The sequence below is a fragment of the Microcaecilia unicolor genome, chromosome 1, assembly GCF_901765095.1.
Source record: "Microcaecilia unicolor chromosome 1, aMicUni1.1, whole genome shotgun sequence".
NCBI classification, from domain to species: Eukaryota; Metazoa; Chordata; class Amphibia; order Gymnophiona; family Siphonopidae; genus Microcaecilia; species Microcaecilia unicolor.
In genome coordinates this window covers 181,105,489-181,126,685 of record NC_044031.1, presented here as the reverse complement: position 1 = coordinate 181,126,685, position 21,197 = coordinate 181,105,489, and the positions used below count along the sequence as shown (strand labels likewise).

The window sequence follows — 21,197 nt, the reverse complement described above, 5'->3', positions numbered from 1 at the left end:
CAAATGGTTCAAGGATTCCTGACCACAAGATCATACCAAGTAACAACAAATGCGGACAGATCACCCCCATGGATACCTGAATGTGGAGTACTCCAAGGATCTCCCCTCTCACCAACCTTATTCAACCTGATGATGATACCTTTGGCTAAACTTCTAGCCAATCAAAACCTCAATCCCTACATATATGCAGATGACGTCACTATCTACATCCCGTTCAGACACGATCTAAATGAATCACAACGAGATCAACCAAAGCCTCCAAATAATGCACACTGGGCAGATGCATTCCAGCTGAAACTTAATGCAGAAAAAACACAATGTCTTGTTCTCACCTCACAACATACACAAAAAACTTCTCCACCAATAACCACACCATACTTTTCTCTGCTATTTCGCAAAACTTGAAAATTCTAGGAGTCACATTGATCGAAACCTTACTCTTGATACCCACGTGAAAAACACGACGAAAAAGATATTCTACTCCATGTGGAAACTCAAAAGAATAAAACCTTTCTTCCCGAGATAATATTCCGTACCCTGGTACAGTCAATGGTAATAAGTCATTCTTGATTACTGCAATGCACTGTACACAGGCTGCAAAGAGCAGAACATCAAGAAACTCCAAACTGCCCAAAATACTGCTGCCAGACTCATATTTGGAAAAACTAAATATGAAAGTGCAAAACCCTTAAGAGAGAAAACTTCACTGGCTCCCACTAAGGAACATATTGCATTCAAGACTTGCATGATGGTACACAAAATCATTCACGCAGACGCCCCAATCTACATGCTAAACCTCGTGGACCTACCTCCCAGAAACGATACACAATCATCTCGCAAATTTCTTCAACCTACACTTCCCCAGCTGCAAAGGACTAAAATACAAGCTGATGCATGGAACGCACTACCTAGAGACCTGAAAACAATCAATGAATTAACTATCTTTCGCAAATCCCTCAAGACATATTTCTTCACAAAGCCTACAATGAAAACCCAGAACCTCACTAATCCACTCTGAAAGTCCTTCTTCTACTATACCCTAATAAATTCCTTCCCTCTTCTCTCTATTCTGTTCCCTAATTAATCTCGGCACAATAATAATTGTACCTGACATCCAGGATTAACTGTTTTACAACACTATTAAGCCACATTGAGCCTGCAAATAGGTGGGAAAATGTGGGATACAAATGCAATAAAATAAATAAAACTATTCATTGAGTGAAAAAATATTTCCTCTTATTTGTTTTTAAAGTATTTCCATGTAATTTCATTGAGTGTCTCCATGGTCTTTGTATCTTTGAAGAGTAAAAAATTGATTCACTTCTACCTGTTCTACACCCCTCAGGATTTTGTAGACCTAAATCATATCCACCCTCAGCCATCTCTTTTCCAAGCTGAAGAGCCTTAAACCTCTTTAGCTTTTCCTCATAGGAGTTTCATCCCCTTTATCATTTTTGTCGCTCTTCTTTGAACCCTTTCCAATTCCGCTTTATCATTTGAGATACAGCAACCAGAACTGAATGCAATACTCAAGGTTGAGGTCGCACCATGGAGCGATACAGATACATTATAGTATTCTTGGTCTTACTTAGCATCAGTGCCTATACTTAAACTTGTACATTTGGCCTGGATCTTCTAGGTTATACCAGGCCAAATGCTTAAACTAGATGTATAGACACCAAGTATTGGCATTTATGCATATAGAGTATGTGCATAGTGGGCACCACGCCTTGAATACCCCTTCTCTGCCAATTTCTCTCAGTGTATAATACTATTAATATACGACTGAATTCAGTAAATGGTGGTGGGAAAAATTTGTGCTCCTCTCTTTGTAGAATAGTGCTTAGTGCATGTTCTAGTGCCTAACCTTGGCCACAAGGAGTTACACCATCTGAAACCTGGTGTAAATCGTGGTGCACAACTTTGTGCACAGCTCCATATTCTGTAACACCGCACATAATTCTTTGGAATGCCACTGACCTGCCCATGCCCCTCCCATAGCCACGCCCCCTTGTGGGATACATGTGTGAGGATTTGGGCGCAGATCTTTATAGTTTCTCATGAAGCCATATCTGCATGCAAATCCGAATTAGAGCCAATTCATGCCAATTATTGATTGTTAACAGCTCATTAACCAATTTATTTGCATGTGGATTTCAGTATTGCATGTAATTGTGGGCGCTCAAATTTGGGCAGCATTTATAGAATCTGGAGGATGGAGGGCAATTCTTTAACTGGATGCCAGCATGCATGTACAGTGAGTGCTAAGACAGTCAGCACACATGCGTTTAATTGCAGTACTTCCAATTCTGTAAGGTAATGTGTAACTGCAAGGGGGTGTGCATGTGGGCGGAGCTTGGGGGCATGGGCATGGCTCCAGCTTACTGGCGAACTTCTAGAATGCTATGAGTTCCAAGCATTACATGGCACACTTAGGCATAAATGGTCATACCTAATGTAGACGTGCTAATTGGGGTTTATGTTAGTATTCTGTAACAGCATCTTGGCACACAGATGCCATTATAGAATTAGTAAGCAAAAACTGTGGTCTCAAAATACTCTAAGTTAGAGGGACTCAAAAATTTCTCATATTCCCATCACAAAATTTCAGCTGATCCAAATGACCCCATTTGACAGCGCTATGTTTCGCTAGTCGAGTTGCATCAGGGATTCAGAGTTTTGTTAAACACTTCTTCTGGCATAGACTCCTTTCTTGTATTAACTTATTTCTGCAAAGAGATTTGGACTCTGTCCACCTTCTGATGGTCCTTTAATATCAAAAAATATATTGTTTAATGATTACAAAGGATACTCTTTTTTTTCTGGAGCTATTATAGAATTAGCACTCAGCACGAAGCATTGGTGTGTCTAAGTGGAAACGCCAAGTTATAGAATTGCCCCCACAGTGGACTCTGCATCTAGTATTATAATATAATAGCACTGAAATTTTTTTAAAAACACATACATATGTTCAACACAGTGCCGAATGTGTAAGTGCGTTTTGAATATTGACCTCTAAATTTCGTGATGTAATTCATTGTACCTGAAAAGCAGAAATTCACTCTTTCCATTTATTTAGTGACATTACAATTATAATCTCTTCTACATTTATCACTAAATTGTCAAATTTAAACAAGATCACAGGCTACAGGAGAAAAACCCTATAACAAATAAAATAAATTAATCGCTGATCCTGCAGTGAATTTTAGTAATGAGTTGCCTTAATTGTAACAAAATCTTCTCATGCCTCCCGCCCACACCAAGCATCTTGGTCTCTGTATAAACAACTCGTGTAAGCTTTTGCTTCTAAATAAACCTGTGTTATTTATACCTTCTTCTTCTTCTCACTCACTCCAGGTGACAATATAACAATTTTCCCAACTCTCTTTTCACCCTTTGCCCTCCATATGCCTCTTTGCTTTTTCTCTTTTCCCTGTGTCTTTGACTTACTCTTTCTGTAACAGGTCTCTCTTTTCTCATACATTGTCATCTTGCTTTTTTATATTTATATTTATTCACAATCTTGCTTTATGGCCTTAATGGAGGTAACAACAAGGCAGTTTTACAATTAGATTAAAATAAAAAAAACTAATTTACTTTAAAACATTTTAACACTGGTCAAGGACAAACAAAGTCATAACACTACGTTAGAGAAAGGAGTTGTAGAGCATAGTAGTTGGTTTGGGTAGGCAAACTGGATACATAGAATGGTCTTTATATGCTGTAATGTTCTCCGTATCTATTTTAAAAAACAGAAACATGCAACAGACCAGAAAGAGTCATATAAAATCTACATCCCAAAATCAGGAATCCAACAGTCCATAAGAAGCTTATGCAAATGAATAAATAAATAAATAAAAAGTTTCAGTCATATCTTGAATTTAATGACAATTATTCCAACCTAAGATCAAATAGAACAGAATTCCAAAGGCAGGACTATAAAAAAAAATGGTTTGCTGAGTAATTTCAAGTCACATATGAGTCGGGGGAAGGTATAATCAAAAAATTTACAGATTGTGACCACATGTGGGATGCAGAAAAACAGGAATTAAGAAATCTGATAAATACTTTGGAGCCCCAGTATAAAAGCTTTATGGCTCAATAAGAGAATTTTAAATTTTATCTGAAGGGAGACTGGCAACCAGTGCTGGTCTGCCACTAGTGGTATAACATTATGTGAACTTTGGCCTATTGTAGAGAGAATATGACAGAGCATTGTAAGCAAGTGAGAGAAAACTCAGCAGGTAACAAGAAAAGCCTTTGAGATAGCCATCTACATGCATGTTGTACGTGCAGGACATCAGAAACAGAAGGAATAGGAAGCCTTTTGCAAGGAGGACCTCAGCTGGTGGGGGGGTTGGGGTCCCCCGCCAGCAAAGGTAGGTGGGTTGGCGGCGGGAGAGGGAGTCGAGCGGGTCGTCAGCATGGGGGTCCAGGGCCCAATCTATGGGGGCCCAGGCCCCACATAGCTACGCCACTGCACTACAGTAAAGGCTAGATTTACTAAATCATGGTAGTGCACTTCAGGACATTGAGTCCTGAGCCTTGCATGCAGCAGAACACACCCAGGCCAAGATTCAAAACAAGTTATACATTCACAGGTAGCCACTGAACATATAACTTGCCTATTAGAGTTCTGGATATGGATAGTAATGGGCTGAAAATCCATTGAAATGAAAGACCGGGTCTGTGGCACAGCAAAGGTGAGCTGTCAAATTATCCTGATAACAGTGATTATCAGCAGCCATACAGATAAGCTGTATGTTTAGTTTAAGACTGCTAAATAGGTTATTGGATTTTACATATCCATATCTATCTATATCTATAGACAGGGTTGAAAACTGACCCACAGATTATAGATGGAAAATATGTGGAAACTTTACTATTCTTTTACCTGTCTCAAGAAAATATACTTGGGCTTTTGAGCTCCAGATTGCAAATATCTCTAGATCAGTGGTTCTCAACCTTTCTTCTGTTGTGACACACCTGAAAGACAAAGTTCATGTGTGTGACACATTACCCACTTACATTCACAGCCAAACTAAAAACAAATTCCTAAATATTTCACTGTTGTTAAAACTAATGCAAGTGAGATCAAAATATTCTTAAAACAGAAGTTACTTTATTTTAACTGTTGTTAAAATTAAAGGTATTACCTTTTGCTGTTTTTTTTCTCAAAGAAGTTTTAATCTATATTTACATTATCAATGGGGGTAGTGGGAAAGCAGAAATAGGGACCAGTTATAGGGATTTCAGATACTTGACTCTCTGGATCTCTGGTCTTCCGATCTTGCTGTCACAGATGGTTAATAAGGAAAGCACAGGCTTGTGGTCTATGCCAAATTTTTGGTGACACACCTCTCATCTCTTATGACCGCACTGTTTGAGAACACTGCTCTAGATTAAGTTGTGTTAAATAGAAAGTGACATGAAAAGGGGTAATCTGGATGATCAAAAATGTATTCAGAATGTCTCAATATATAGGAAAATCAAAAGGAATCCCACCATTAACACTCTCTGTTCTGCCCACAAATCAGGGTTGCCATCTCATGAAAACATTTTCTTTGCTGACGGCCTAGAAAGTGGAGTGACAGACATATATGGACTTTCTGGTATATTTCAGGACTCTCACTGAGCTACTGAAGCAGCCAAGCCATGGGCCCACTGACCACGTCATGGATGGGCGTGGAGGCGGCGTTCAGGTCCAGATCACTGACATGATTGCGAGGGTCTCCCCCCACAACAGCATTGGTAAGTGATATACTGTCATTGCACTCATACATCTACTATTACATACCATGGAGAAGTAGCCTAATGATTAGAGAGCAGCGAGCTGAGAACCCATTGCAGCAACTTGTGAGCAGTCACTTCACCCTCTACTGCCTTAGGTACAAGCTTAGTTTGGAAGCCCTTGTACTTGAATGTAACTTATCTTGAGCTACAACTGAAAGAGGCATTAGCTGAATCAGTGGCATAGCCAGACCTGACATTTTGGGTGGGCCCAGAGCTAATATGGGTGGGCACTAGGTGTGAGTAGTGTTTCTTTAATAATGCCTTAGAGTGCACTTGATGATGGATTTCTAAGTAAGCAGTCTGTGCAACAGCTCTCCTGCATTAACACAAACCACATAACTGGTTCATGGAACACCGACATTTTTAAATCGAGTGATTTTATCCCATATCTTAAACTTGACCAAATATGACTGCTATAAGGCAAACATGTCAATGGCACATATCCTTCAAACTTTGCTTTGTAAGAAATGCAAATGCCTGATTAAGCTGTATTCATAAAACAGGTAAATGCCTGACATCTAGAACACTACTTTATCCTAAAGCAAAAAAATAAAAATATATATTTTATTTACAGTTTGTTGTCTCTGGTTTCTGCTTTCCTCATCTTCTTTTCACCGTCTTCCTTCCGTCCAGCATCTGTCTTCTCTCTCTCTCTGCCATCCAGTGTCTGCCCTCTCTGTCGTTCCTTCCATCTACTGTCTGCCCTTTCTCTCTGCCCTTTCAATCCACCATTTGCCCTCCCTCTCCCATCCATCCAGGGTCTGCCCTCCCTCTCGCTGCCCCTTTTTTTCGGCCCCAAGTTCCAGCCTCATTATCCCACCGGCCCCTAGTTCCAGCCCCAGCCCACATCTCCTACCTGCCCCTCCTTTTCAGCCCCCAGTTTCAGCCCCACTATCCCACCAGTACCCAGTTTCAGCCCCTGCCCTTTTCTCCCACCAGTCTGGAGCTTCAGCTCCCAGCCACTTCTCCCTGTCCCCTTTTCAGTCCCCAGTTTCAACCCCAGCACTTTTCTCCCACAAGTCCCGAGCTTCAGCCCCAGCCACTTCTCCCTGTCCCCTTTTCAGCCCCCAGTTCCAGTACTAGCCCCCTTATCCCACCTACCCTCCTTTTCAGCCCCCAGTTCCCTTCATCCACATGCCTTGCATTAGGGCCCCCATTTTCAGCCCCAGACCCATTCTCCCACCTGCCCCAGGCATGGCCCCATTCTCCCTCCTGCCCCATTCTCCCATCTGAGCCCACCCCACCCAGACCCCTTCTCCCATCTGAGTCCCCCTCCCTGACCCAGTCCCCACCTGCCTACCGGCTCCATCAACGGACATGTGACCCTCTTCTTCACCTGGCAGCTGACCCAGCCTTAAAAAAAAAAGTCGGTGAAGTGCCTCACGTCTGCTCTGCTGTAAAGCAAGCAAATCGCCTCATCACATCGGCCCTTCCTTCACTGTGTCCCGCCCTCGCAGAAATAGGAAGTTACATCAGAGGGCGGGACACAGTGATGGAAGGGCCGACGCGATGAGGCGATTTGCTTGCTTTACAGCAGAGCAGAGAGAGACGCGAGGCGCTTCACTGACTTTTTTTTTAAGGCTGGGTCAGGTGCCGGGTGGCAGGGGAAGAAGAGGGTTGCATGTCCGTCGGAGGAGCTGGTGGGCAGGTGGGGACTGCGGCGCCAGCGTAGCACCCCCCCCACCTGCTGACACCCAGGGCGGGGCAGACCGCCCCGCCTTTGGTACGAGGATGTTGGCTGGTCGGGGCTGGAAGGAAAGTGGCTGGGCCTGGGCTCATCCAAGCCCGCCCATGGCTACGCCCCTGAGCTAAATCCAAATAAATAAATAGACCTCCCATTCCAGGTAGGAATTTTAAGTACAATCAGCAGAATTAAAACAAGGACTAGAGAAACTCATATTCTAAAAGTAGCAGCAATGCCAAATGAACTAAAAAGCAGCCTATCCTTGACAGTTAGTAAAGCCTGTGTTACTCATCTCAGCTGTGCTTCTGACCTCTGGCCACTAAAGGTCATTATGGCAAACTCACTGTATGCAGATATCTATTATAGCTATCAATCTGTGAGGGGGGTTTCATGAAAAAAAAAAGAGATTACTATCCCCTTGAGCATATATGGAATTGAGTACTAATCTTACCAGATTCCTGAAGTTTCCTATACCTGAAAGCAAAATCTGAAATAGAGATAGCGATGTGTGTCTGGAGACCTAAATACAACCAGTAAGTAATGAAGCCTACTGTGCAGGGCCAACCCTGGAGTGGATTCTCCTGATCCCGGTCAGTGAAACCCATGGAGAGATTGCAGGACTGATCAGATTTTCTCCCAGCAATGACACTAGTCACCCCCATTTAGAGGATGACTGAAACCATTTTGGGTTTTTTTGACTAAAATCAAACTAGCGACTGAATTTTGTTGCTCAGTTTTGACTGAAACCAAAACAAGCCACCCCTCCTTCCCCTGAACAAGAGCAACTCCCCTCCCAGCCCCCCCCCCCCACCACCCATAGGCCTTTTCCCTGGGGCTTACTTTATCATTGTTGGTGGTCCAGTGGTGCAGTTGGGTAAGAGCGATTCCTACTCACTCCTGCCCCTGCTAGCTCTGTTGTCAAAACGGCTGCCACAACTTCAAGCTCCTTCCCTGACCTGCACCACTGGACCACAAATACTTGTATGGTAGGCCCCAGGGGGGTCCTATGGGTGGTAGTGGGGATCTGGCTGCTTTTGTTTGAGAGGGGCCCAGAGGTAAGCTGCTCCTGTTCAGGGTGGGGAGGAAGGGAGGGAGCAGGGTCTACATCAGTTTCAGGGACACCACACATTTTCAATTTCAGCTGAAAACACACTTGCATTTTTTTTTGTTACATTTGTGCCCTGCGCCTTCCCACTCATGGCAGACTCAATGCGGCTTACATGGGGCAATGGAGGGTTAAGTGACTTGCCCAGAGTCACAAGGAGCTGCCTGTGCCTGAAGTGGGAATCGAACTCAGTTCCTCAGGACCAAAGTCCACCACCCTAACCACTAGGCCACTCCTCCACTCCAAATTTGCACCAAATTTGGATTTCAGGTCCGTTTCAGCATCAAACACAAAACCGAAATTTGGTCTGCCTCTTCCCCCATTTATGGGGATTTCTGATGCATCAGGAAACAAATTGGCTTCAGAAAGGGAATCAAAGTGAACCTAAAAAAAAAAGTTGGGTTGCAGAGGCCCACAAGACTGTTAGCTTCTGAGTTCCAGGGGTACCAAAACTCAGACTTGAGCTATCACAGTTCTAATAAAAAGAGGGGATTTTTACCTGCAGCAGAACAGAGCCCTTCCCCTCAGTCTGAAGCCAGAAGGAATCACAGAAGAACTTTCCTACAACCTCCTCATCAATAACTTGAGATAAAAGAGGTAAATCCCTGAACTGGGAAGAAGACAATTAGAGCCATTCAGCCCATGAGGGATTTCTGTCTGATGCAGGACTGTGCAAAAAGGTAGTTTCAACCTTTCTGAAACAAAGCCTTAATTAATATTAGATCTCTCCAGAAACTGCCTATCACAAATGTAACACCTCTTCCATATTACTTTGGGCCCCATGTGAACTGTGAGCAAAAAGCTTTTACTCATTTTTATACCTTTGGTAGCCAGCGTTGCAAAACTGTTGTATCTACATTGGAAGCTGACCTTAAAGCTCTCTGTCATATGTCTTTAATTATCTGACTGTTTATATTCTTGCCAATACACTGTTTTATCTTAGTGTGTACAGTGAAGTTCATGAGTACATTATAGTAAATCATTTGCTGTTGAATTCAGCCTGGAGTCTTCTACGATATGGGGTGCAAGGGTTTTGTCTACAGAGCTCAGGAAGCTGCTATATGTTATGATATCAGTTGACACCTATTAGCCAGTACAGGTCTCAGAATCCTGAATCCAGGTACAGGAGAACGTATTCCCACAATCCAAAATGTTTCATACCTGAAGGTGTACCAGAGCCTACCTCCTCCAGGGCATCATCAGTCACAGGGTTAAAGAAGAGGGCTGAGAGGCTACCCAACCTTCTCCTACAACTTTCTTGAATATAAAGGTGATGTATCTGGATGAATTTGTATCTAACATATGCACTACATTTGATAATGTCCTACTAATAGGGGACATCAATTTACACCTAGATAATCAGAATGACAGTAATACAAAATATTTACTTTTTTTTTTAACTACTGGCAACTCACACAACCATTCAGTCATACCTCTCACAATAAAGGTCACATACTTGACCTATTAGCCTATAAATTTACAAACAACAACTTTCATCTAAGTAACCATACTTGGACTCAAACTCCCTGGTCAGGTCATAGTAAACTCGAGTTCTCCTTCTATTGGAGGGAAAATACAAAATCAATGAAAAATAAAAGTACTATGACTCCTCACAAAACTAGAGGAAAAATAAATACCACAACCTTCTGGTCTAACGTCTTGAACAATCCTGCTCTTCCTCCAGCAAACAATAATAACTTCATGATTAAATGGGATGACCTATGCGATAATGTCTTAAATAAATGTTTCAAATCTACATCCAAACCAACCCAGAAACTTTCACCTTGGTTTAATCAATCTATCCTTCTTTTGAAAAGGAAATGTAGAAAACTGGAAGGAAAATGGGCTAAAGACAAATCAAATGAAAACAAATTAACTTGGAAAATTGCCATTAAAACATATAAAAATAAGATCAAACTTGCAAAACCTCAAAACTATAACAAAATACTCAGTGGTAATTTTCCTTAATACCAGTAAATTTTTCAATGTGATAAAAAGCCTATTATCCACAAAAGAAATAATCACAATCACTGAGTCCCCACCAACAGCAGAGCAACTGGCTACTTTTTTCAAACAAAAAATAGTCAAAATCAGAGAAGGAGTACTCAAATTAAAAATCAACCATCAGAATATTTACGAAAAACAGTCAGACACACATACAGGAATAGCCACCAACAGAATCTGGTCTTCCTTCCAACTACCAATTCATGACACAGTAAAACATTACCTCCTAAAATACTCAACCTCACAATGCATACTAGACCCTTGTCCTAGTTACCTTATGAAGGAAGCTCCTAATATATTTGTTAATCTGCTTTAGCAGCATATCTCCTTCCTACTATTCCACGGCACCTTCCCTGATAATAAAGGCTCTATTATCCTAACACCAATACCAAAAAACAATCACCATAACTGATGTATCAAACTACAGACCAGTAGCCTCCATTCCTCTGATGATAAAGGCGATGGAAGGAATAAGAGCAGCACAAACTATGGACTACCTTTCACATTTCTCCCTACTACACAAATTGCAATCAGGTTTCAGTCCATGCTATAGCACCAAGACTGTCCTTACTACCCTAGTATCAAATTTCAGAAAAGAAATTAGCATAGAGTCTAAGATCTTAATAATGCAGTTCGATATGTCTAGCGCATTTGATGTAGTAGATCATAATATCCTACTAAACATACTATACAACTTTGGCATAAGTGGCAGTCCACAAATGGTTTCAAGGATTCCTGAAATCAAGATCTTACAAAATGAAAATGACAGAAACTTTATCCTCTTCTTGGTCACCGAACTGTGACATTCCTCAGGGCTCTCCACTATCGCCCATACTGTTTAATGTAATGATGTCACCACTAGGTAACAGACTAGAAACAACAGGATTCAAAACATTCATATATGCTGAGGATGTTACCATATACATAACCTTCAAAAAGAACATTCTAGACATCTTATAAAAGGCAAAACTTGGCTTAAATTTGATGGAAACCTGGGCCTCAGAATCCAAACTAAAGCTAAATAAAGAAAAAACTAAATTCATGGTCATTACCAAACTATTTTACCAAAACCACTACAACAGTTTCACAGTTGACAACACTTCATTCCCCATTGACAATAATCTGAAAATTCTAGATATAACTATAGACAAACATTTAACATTTGATACTCAAGTTTCCTCAGAAATCACAAAATCTTTCAGGCCTCTTTGGAAACTAAAAAGGATCAGACCCTATTTCTCATCAGAAACATTCAGACTATTGGTATAATCATTAACATTACCCCAATTTGATTATTGTAATGCCATATATGCTGGCTATAAGGAGTACCTGTTGAAAAAACTCCGAACAGCTCAAAACACTGCAGCCAGGTTCATATAAAAAATCTCTCATTTTGAAAGTGCCTCTCCTATATTAATCAAACTACACTGGCTTTCCACCAAAGTGAGAATCACCTTCAAATTATGTACCTTTATCTTTCAAATCCTAGACTGTATGGTACCATTAATAAACTTACCTCAAAGAAACGCTAAATATGAGGCAAGAAACTATCTCAGACTATACCTTCCAAATTGCAAAAAAGTGATCTACAAAACTGTCCACTCTACAGACTTCACTTACCTAGGAACCAAATAGTGGAACTCTTTACCACCCAAAAATAAGAAATATACAAGAATATACTAGATTCCGGAAAATCCTCAAATCGTTTCTATTCAAACAAACCCTCACAAAGAACAACCATATCTCAAACAATTATTACTCTACCATTAACTTTCTCTTTGCTTCATGTACAATTTCTCATTCATAATAGATTTTCTAAATGTTAAACATCCATAGCTATCCCAGTATGTTTATGATACTGTATTGTAAAATTGAATTCTTACAACAAATTACTTTCTTATGCATTATTATTTGTTATGTATCCTAGACTGTTTATTGTAAGCCACATTGAACTCAAACTTGTTTGGGATAATGTGGGATATAAATGTCACAAATAAATAAATAAAATGTGATTGAGCAGGTTTTGAAACTGCCTGAAATATTTCTGAAAGAAACAATCTGAGATTTCTACCCCCTAATATCTGCCTATGTATCCAGTTTCTTAAAGATCAAGAGGCTACACTAAATGCCAGCATTTCTGCTTAACTAGACCTGGGTGCAGCCTATGGGAATTTGAATTGATTTTCTGCTGCTCCCTAAAATGATCTCAGAGTTTAGTCTCTCACTTCTACTTGCTATTCTAAAAAATCCTGGCTATGCCTTGCCTTCACACATCAGTTTACCTTACACGGAGTCAAGCATTGTAAAGGAAGTCAGAAAACAATTGTTAAAAATGCTTCTATGTTTACCATTAATGTAGTGAATATTTTGTTACACCCTCCAGATCACACAAACCTGAATAATGCAGGGATGACCACTCCTGTCCTCCCTCAATTTGGATTGTCACACCCACACAACAACAGGACACAGTTTGCGGCCAACCTTTCCCTCCAGGGTCAAGATTACAGCAAGTATGCCACCCTCAAGGCTGTAGGTAAGTAAATAGATAGGTTTGCCCAGAATGAGGATGGTCACTAGAGATCAGGCATAGGCAACAGGACAGCTTAACTGCCATGAGGGAGCAGATTTTAAGAGGAAGATTTTCAGTCACAGTGCATCCTACATACCTGAACAATCCAGAAAAATACAAACACACTCCTACAGGAAATGAGATTTCCACCCCCACCAGCTCACCCCCCCCCCCCCCCCCCCATCCTGGAACAATTTACAGCTCATAACTTCCCCACTGCAATCTACAAACATATACACACACATCATATCACATCATCCCTTTTGTTTCTCTCGCATACATCTGGGGCCGGGTGCATGGGTGTTAGATGTCTTAAGCAAACTTCCAGCTTCACTTCCCACCTCAATTAACTTTCAGGTTCCTAGAACCCCTCCCCAATCCCCAGATTTTGATAATTAAGCTCAACAGTCATGATCACCCCAACACCACTTCTCCCAAAACGATCTTGTGAAAATGCGTAATAAGATGCCATACATATACAGAAAGTCAATTTTTTATAAAGACATTTAGGCATGCCCTGCTGTTCGGATAGCCATGCAAAGATATTCAGCAGCGCTGTGTGTGGAGACAGATTTTATACAGTACATGGGAGAGAAATTCACACGTGTAGTACTAGATTCAGTAAATAATGCCCAAATTTGGGTGCTGAAAAAAATGAGTGCTAAGCGCTATTCTATATACTGTGCTCCAAGTTGGGCGCCATCTATAGAATAGCTTGTAGTGCTAGGTTCCACGCCCATCTTTAGGCATAAGGATTTACACCAACGGAAACTTAGTGTGAATCCTCACGTGTAAATTAGGTGTGAATCCCTCAAATTCTATAATAGTGCGTGCATCTTTAGTGAGCACTCCTAAACCTTTCATGCCCCTCCCATGGCCATGCCCCATTTTCAGTTGCACACTAAAACATTTATATGCACATCTATATAGAATAGTGCTTAGCAAGATGTGCACGTAAATCCAAATTATTGCCAATTAGTATCAATAATTGATTGTCACCCATTTATTAGCACTAATTGGCTCATAACTTAATTAAATTGTGCACGCAAATTGGGCTCACGCCCAAATTTGTTCACACAACTTTGAGCACCCTATATAGAATCTGGGGGATAGCATCTGAGTAGTGCGTGGAGAATTCCCATAGGATTTTACAAGAGGCACTGCCAATGATCAGCTTCTTGTAAAACAGGTACAGGACTGCACATTTGTTCACATACAGTGGGAGCAGTGATTTCAAACAACTGTACATGGGGAAAATATATGCAGCACTACCCCACTTAGATGTAGGAGCCAGCCATGTACTCATTCCCCTGCCACTCATCCCCAAGGCACCAACCCACCATCTGATCCCCCTGCATCCATACTGCCCCGCTCTCCAATCCCTCCAACTCCCTCGCCCTCCACCTCCTTGATCCCACTCCCTACTCTTACCGGAGGTACCTGGTGTCAGTGGCGTTCCTAGGCTGCCTGACACCGGGGCGGATCGCCGATGCACCCCCCCCCCCCCCCCCCAGTGAAATTACACCCTCCTCCCACCGGCGAAATTACACCCTCCCCCCAGGTGCATTTTTACCTGCTGGGAGGGTGCCGCACGCCTGTTGGCCGAGTCCGCTCGTTCCCTCCCTGCTGCTTCCTCTGCTCCGGAACAGGAAGTAACCTGTTCCACGCAGAGGGAGCAGCAGGGAGGGAACGAGCGGACTCGGCCAACAGGTGCGCGGCACACCCCCCAGCGGCGTGCACCCGGGGCGGACCACCCCTTGGTACGCCACTGCCTGGTGTTGTTCCTAGTCTATTAGTACCAATCTCAAAACTGCACCCGTGATCCCTTACGGTAGTCTCATGGTACTACCACTAGGGATTAGGCTGCTATATAAGGGAATAGATGCAGGGGGTGGGGGTGGGTATCAGAGCAGTATGCATATGAGGTGATTGGTGATCGGAGTGATATGAATGTGGGGGGTGGGATCAGAGATTGAAGCAGTATGGATGCAACAGGATGGATCGAAGGGGTTGCCTTTGGCCTTTACACCTGCCCCTCCAGCAGGCACTTATTCATACTTTGCGGTAGGTGTAAATACCAAAGTGGATCTTTTCTCATATCCATGCATATTCCCCTTGGAAAATGGAGAATACATATTGCTATGTTTGACCTATCTTAACCCCCTCTTCTCCACAAGCAATGCACTAACCATGCCCCCCTTGGTATTCAGACATGGTGAGTTTACCCACATGTAAATAGCACCCTTTCTGAAAATGGCTTTTATATGTGCATATCAATCTACATACGTTAACCTACTATTTACATGTGGGGATGCTTCTAAAATAATGGCCATTGTGTGCACTGCTGAATATCTGTATGCAGCTGTATGTATCACCTATACATATAGCCACTGAATATTGCTGTTTCTGCATGTAAGATATACATAGAAGCAGTGAGTATCAGTGCTGTACATGTGCAGTGCCTTTTTAGATAAGTCGTGGAAGTGGGAACATAGACGTTTCAAGGAAAATGTGTTTAGCCTGTGACAGATTATACAATAACACAGAAAAAAGCACTAAAGAGCCTTCAAGAGCGGAACAAACAAGAGTCCTTTATTTGATAGACTCGACACAGGCCGTGTTTGCACTTTTGTCAGGGGTCAATGCTGAGAAGAACCCTTGCTGAACATGAATAAATATTAAAAATTCAGCACTTTGCAATCCATATATGTGAAGGTGCTTCAACGTGCAGCTAAAGGTACAGTGAGAGCGCAGTAATTAAACCCAACAGAAATAAGAACTGCAAAAGCACAGTGTGACTGCAATCGATTTTTACCATGGTCAATGATCCAACCGCCAAAAGAAAAAAAATACCAGGGTGTACAGGTAAGCAAATTGCAAAATTGATTTACCTCTGCCCCCCCCCCCCCCCCCCCCCCCCCCCCCCCCCCCCCCCCCCCCCACCACCACCAAGACATCTAAAAGTCATCAAAAACGTATAGGAAATAAATGGTGACTTTTCCGAAGAATAGCATGGTAAACGTTAAAATCCAGAACTTTCAAAAAGGGTGCCTATTAAGCCAAAAGCAACCCATACAGGCAAACATGTGCTCCTACACAACTTGTAATTTACATCCACGAGGTCCCCTGTGCATAGAAGCTGGCCATTTAGCACCTTCATGTAAAAAGGTCTAGCGGGAGCCTCTGGTGGCGGCAGTACTACATGTGTAGCGTTACACATAGGGGTGCAAAACATGAATGCTGTATGTTGAGTGACGTATGTATAGCACTATCCATAGCATTTGCTTTGGAAAACATATAGCTTCACGTGGTACGTAGGTGATCCCTTCTGGCAATGACCTGGCCAGCCATGCACCCATGCTGACCTCTCACATGCATGAGGAAGATGCAAGCCAGGAGCAAGAGGAGTTTCTCCAACAAGGAGAGTGACGACCTGGCCCTCCTGATCATCCAAAATTAATACTGGCTGTTCCTGGAGGGCAGGCACAGGGCATCTTAGGACACTGCAGGAAGGGTTTGGGAGAAGATCTGGCAAACACTGGGAAGGTGAGCAAACATGCTCAAAACCCCCACACCCATTTGAGAACTGGAAAAGTTACACAGGTACTGTGCTGGAGAATACACATATATTCTGCTGCTGACAGCTGAGGTCACAGCACAGTGGCAGGGTAGACAGTACAGCATCCCAGTGCACACATGTTGCCTAGGGCAGCTCTCATGTGCAAGAAGGCATTCCCTGCCCCCCTACCTAAGACACCTGTCCAGTGCATATACCTGCACCACCCAGCCCTGCCAGTACTGACCAAAACAGATCGCCCTGTCACACCCCCATCCTCCTCCTCCTAAATCCACTGTGATATGACTCCAAATGACACCTCACTCTGGGTAAGGTATGACAGATGGCCCCCATAGCAATAGCCACCCCCAGCAGGCTGCCCCCAATGTGTCACTCAGAGGAAGCATGTCCAAGGGAGCATCATCCCAAATGCACACAGCTCTGGGCCAATAGATGTGTAAGTATCGCATTCCTCTGGTGGCTACCCCAGCAGCACCTCTGGCCCAGTGGCGTAGCCAATTGTGGGCTCGGGTGGGCCCAGGCCCATCCACTTTGGGTTCAGGCCCACTCAGTAGCAACACATCTATAATGTGACTGGCAGGGATTCCCAAGCCCCACCAGCTGAAAACTCCCAACTGTCCCTCCTGCATACCTTTTAACCCTAGAACGCATATTGGGGGCCTTTTAGGCCCCCATGCTTACATTTTTGCTATTATCTGCAAAATTACTTTAGTTAGAATTTTGAAACTCAAGGTATTACTCAAGTATGTCATTGTTGATAATATCCAGTTGTTCATATAATTTTTTTTCATAGGCATTATGGTGTAACAATGCTTGTTTGGTGAAAACTACATCTGTACGAATTGGGGCCTTTTAGGCCCCCGCTGTTTTTATCATGTTCTCAGAAGTGTTTGTGTCTCAAGTTACTTTATTTGTACTCAGTAATGCTGGTGGAGGGGCCAGGGTGTGGATAATAACATGTGAGGATGTCATGTGATTTTTGGAGGGAGTGATAAGGCCATGACATCACCTCAGGTCCTCTGAACACTGAGGACAGTATACACTGTGAGCTAATTGCTGAAGGACCTGTGATAAGATAAGCTGTTGAGAGGAAATCTGTTTCATTTTCTAACATCTAGTCAGCAATGGCACAGTCTTCCTCCAAGTGTCTGACTGACCAAGAGATTGAAGCGATTATGTTTCAAAGCGATGATGAAAGTGAACTATCTTTGTCTGATGAAGAATATCTGCCACCAGCTAATCAAACATCCTCATCCAGTGATTCTTCTGATGATGAAGAAGTGAATCTAGTGGATCCTCAAGAAGTGATAAGTAGAACATCCAAAACGAATGTTTTTGGGACAGTAATCCTACATTAGTCGGACGTACTCCAATACACAATATTGTGAGACAGGCTCAAGGAGCTGTGGGAAGTCCCAGTTACTTTACCCCTAAAGATGTATTCTGTACTTATTTTTCTGACAATATTGCAGAAGAGGTCCTATTATGTTCAAACCTAGAAGGAAGACGTATCGCTTCAGCAAAAAATAAGTCCTGGAAAAATATCTCAAAAGAGGAACTTTATGCATATATTGGACTTTTCCTGCTGGCAGGGAGTCAAAAATCGTATGATGTCCCAATACGAGAATTATTTCTGGACCCACTTTCTGATCCACACTATAAGGCGACAATGTCAGTGGGCAGATATGAGGAAATTAGAAGGATCATTCGCTTTGATGATAAGCGAACTCGTGCAGCGAGGTTTGAAACAGACAAATTAGCCCCTATCAGTTATATCTGGAACATATTTATCAAAAATTGCACAAAACTTTACAATCCTAGTACTAATGTTACTGTAGATGAGCAACTTGTACCGTTCAGAGGACGCTTGCAAATTCATACAATACATGCCCAGCAAGCCAGCCAAGTACGGTATAAAATCTTCTGGATGTGTGATTCTGCAAATTATTATGGCATAAATGGCGTAATCTACTGTGGCAAAGAGGTTGGTGCACCAGTACAGAAGGATCTGGGGTCTGAAATAGTCAAAACTCTTGCTGTTCCAATATTCAATTCAGGTAGAAACATCACCATGGACAATTATTTCACCAATGTTGAACTAGGCAATTTTCTGCTTGCAAAGCTATTACACTTGTTGGTACTATAAAGCAAACAGACGAGAAATTCCAGCAGCACTCAAACACAATCGTCAGCGAGCACTTTATGAGAGTGTCTTTGGATTCAATAACAAAGCGACTTTGGTATCTTACAAGGCAAAGAAGGAGAAATCTGTAATTTTACTCAGTACCATGCATCACGATTGCAGTGTTGACAGCAATAACCAAAATTGAAACCAGAAATCATCCTGCATTACAATGCAACAAAAGGAGGTGTAGATAAAATGGATGAGATGGTGGGAGAATATTCGTGTAAGAGGCAAACAAAACGATGGCCTGTAGTACTATTTTCAAATATGCTTGATGTAGCAGCCCTAATTCATTCATTATTTATACAGAAACTCATCCTGAATTTCATGCACAGAGGAAGGACAGGAGACGCTTATTCTTGAAGGACCTTTGTCATGAACTTGTAATACCTCACATGATAGAGCGAAGCGACTTGAAATGCTTGCCAAAGAAAACTAAAGAAGCAATGAAACGGTGTGGCGTACAGTTTCAGATTACTCCAGAGCCAGGAGAAAGAAAACGAAAGCGTTGTTTCATGTGTCCAAGAAACATAGAGAGGAAAACTGAGCGATATTGTTCCACTTGTAAGGAAACTGTTTGCAAAGAACACTCTTCTGAAAAAATAACATGTCAGAATTGTTTGGAAGACTAATATAATAGAAAAGAAAGTTAGAATAAAAATGTAGCTGCAGCTAGTTTGCTATAGATTTCTATGCATTTTTGTGTGTTTTCATGTCTTTGCGTGAAATTTGGGAAAAAAAAGATTTTTTGGTGTTTTCTGTGAAAAATTATAATTAAAATGTTGTCCACTATTCATATTTTATTGAGCAATTTTGAAATAAACTTGTGAAAGTTATTTAAGTGTGTTTTTCTACATTATGTGCATGGGGGCCTAAAAGGCCCCCATGACGTTAATATGTATATTTTTAACGTCATGCGTTCTAGGGTTAAATAGCAGATCTTTGCCTGCAGCAAGCAGCAACTGATACATGTGTCACCCATGCGCCCCTCCCCATCTACCATGCGCCCCCCCCCCCCCCCCCCCCCCATCTGGTACCTTAAAATCATCTCTGCTTCAGTTTTTGCAGTACTCATTGACTGCTTGTGGCCTGCACCGGGACTTCCTCTCTGAATATGGCTTTGTGCTCCCTGAGTGGTCCTTTTACTCCTTGATGATTTAACGGTTCCACGGATTGCCTCACATGCTTTCTGCTTCTGATATATCTGAAAAATTTATTACTATGAGCCAGTGTGTAGCCAGACCTCAATTTTGTGGGGGCCTGGGCCCAAAGTGGGGGTAGGGACATTTTACCATGCTTCCCCACTGCTTTCCACCCCACCACAATCCCATATACCTGGGCTGCGGGGGTGCCCTAGCCCCACCAGTAGAAACTTTTCTCCAACACTGTTTGCTGCCACTCCACCTACCCTTCTTCCCCTCACAGTGCCCATGCTCAGTTTTAATGAAATCATGGGGGTTGGGGAAGCAGGGTAGGCAGGGCTGGAAAAAAGGCTTTTGCTAGCGGGGCTTGGGAACTCCCACCAGTCAAACCAGCAGACCTTGTGTGGCCCAGGCCATGAAGGGCCCCCCCCCCCCCCCCCCTCCTCATGGCTATGCCACTGCTAGGAGCTTTTGCTTCCGAGGCAAGTTTCTCTTAATATTCTCTTTTGGCCTTCTTTATCAATGCTTTGCATCTAACTTGCCAGTGCTTTTACTGCTTCTTGTTTTCTTCATTTGGATCTTTTTTCCATATTCTGTAAGATGTTCTTTTGGCTCAAATAGCCTCTTTCACTTCTCCCTTTAACCATGCTGGCTGTTGTTTGTTCTTCTTTTCACCTTTATTAATATGTGGAATACATCTGGTTTGGGCTTCCAAAATGGTATTTTTAAACAACATCCATGTCTGATTTAAAGTTCAAACCTTTGCAGCTGAGCCGTTGAGTTATTTTTTAACCATTTTTCTCATGTTATCATAGTTACCTTTTTGAAAATTAAATGCTGCTACAGTAGATTTCCTTAGTGGCTACAGTCCAGTTATTAATGGGCTCATCTTTCGACACAAATCGGGAGATGGGTGTCCTTCTCCCAGGGTCCCCCAAATCAGCATAATCGAAAGCCGATTTTGGGCGCCCTCAACTGCTTTCCATCGCAGGGACGACCAAAGCTCCCGGGGCGCATCGGAAGCATAGAAAAGACGGGATGGGGCGTGCTTAACACATGGGCGTCCTCGGCCGATAATGGAAAAAAGAAGGGCATCCCTGACGAGCACTTGGCCGACTTTAATTGGTCCATTTTTTTC

The 21,197-nt window shown here is 42.4% G+C and overlaps 1 protein-coding gene across 1 annotated transcript in view; it reads left to right on the top strand.

Annotated features, from left to right (window-relative positions):
• The window catches only part of SHISA8 (shisa family member 8), an 80,040-nt gene that overhangs the window by 43,745 nt on the left and 15,098 nt on the right, over positions 1-21,197 (top strand). Inside the window, exons 2-3 of the mRNA XM_030206279.1 lie at positions 5,624-5,751; positions 12,970-13,119. Coding sequence (XP_030062139.1) covers positions 5,624-5,751; positions 12,970-13,119 — 278 coding nt within the window. The remainder of the gene's footprint in view (positions 1-5,623; positions 5,752-12,969; positions 13,120-21,197) is intronic.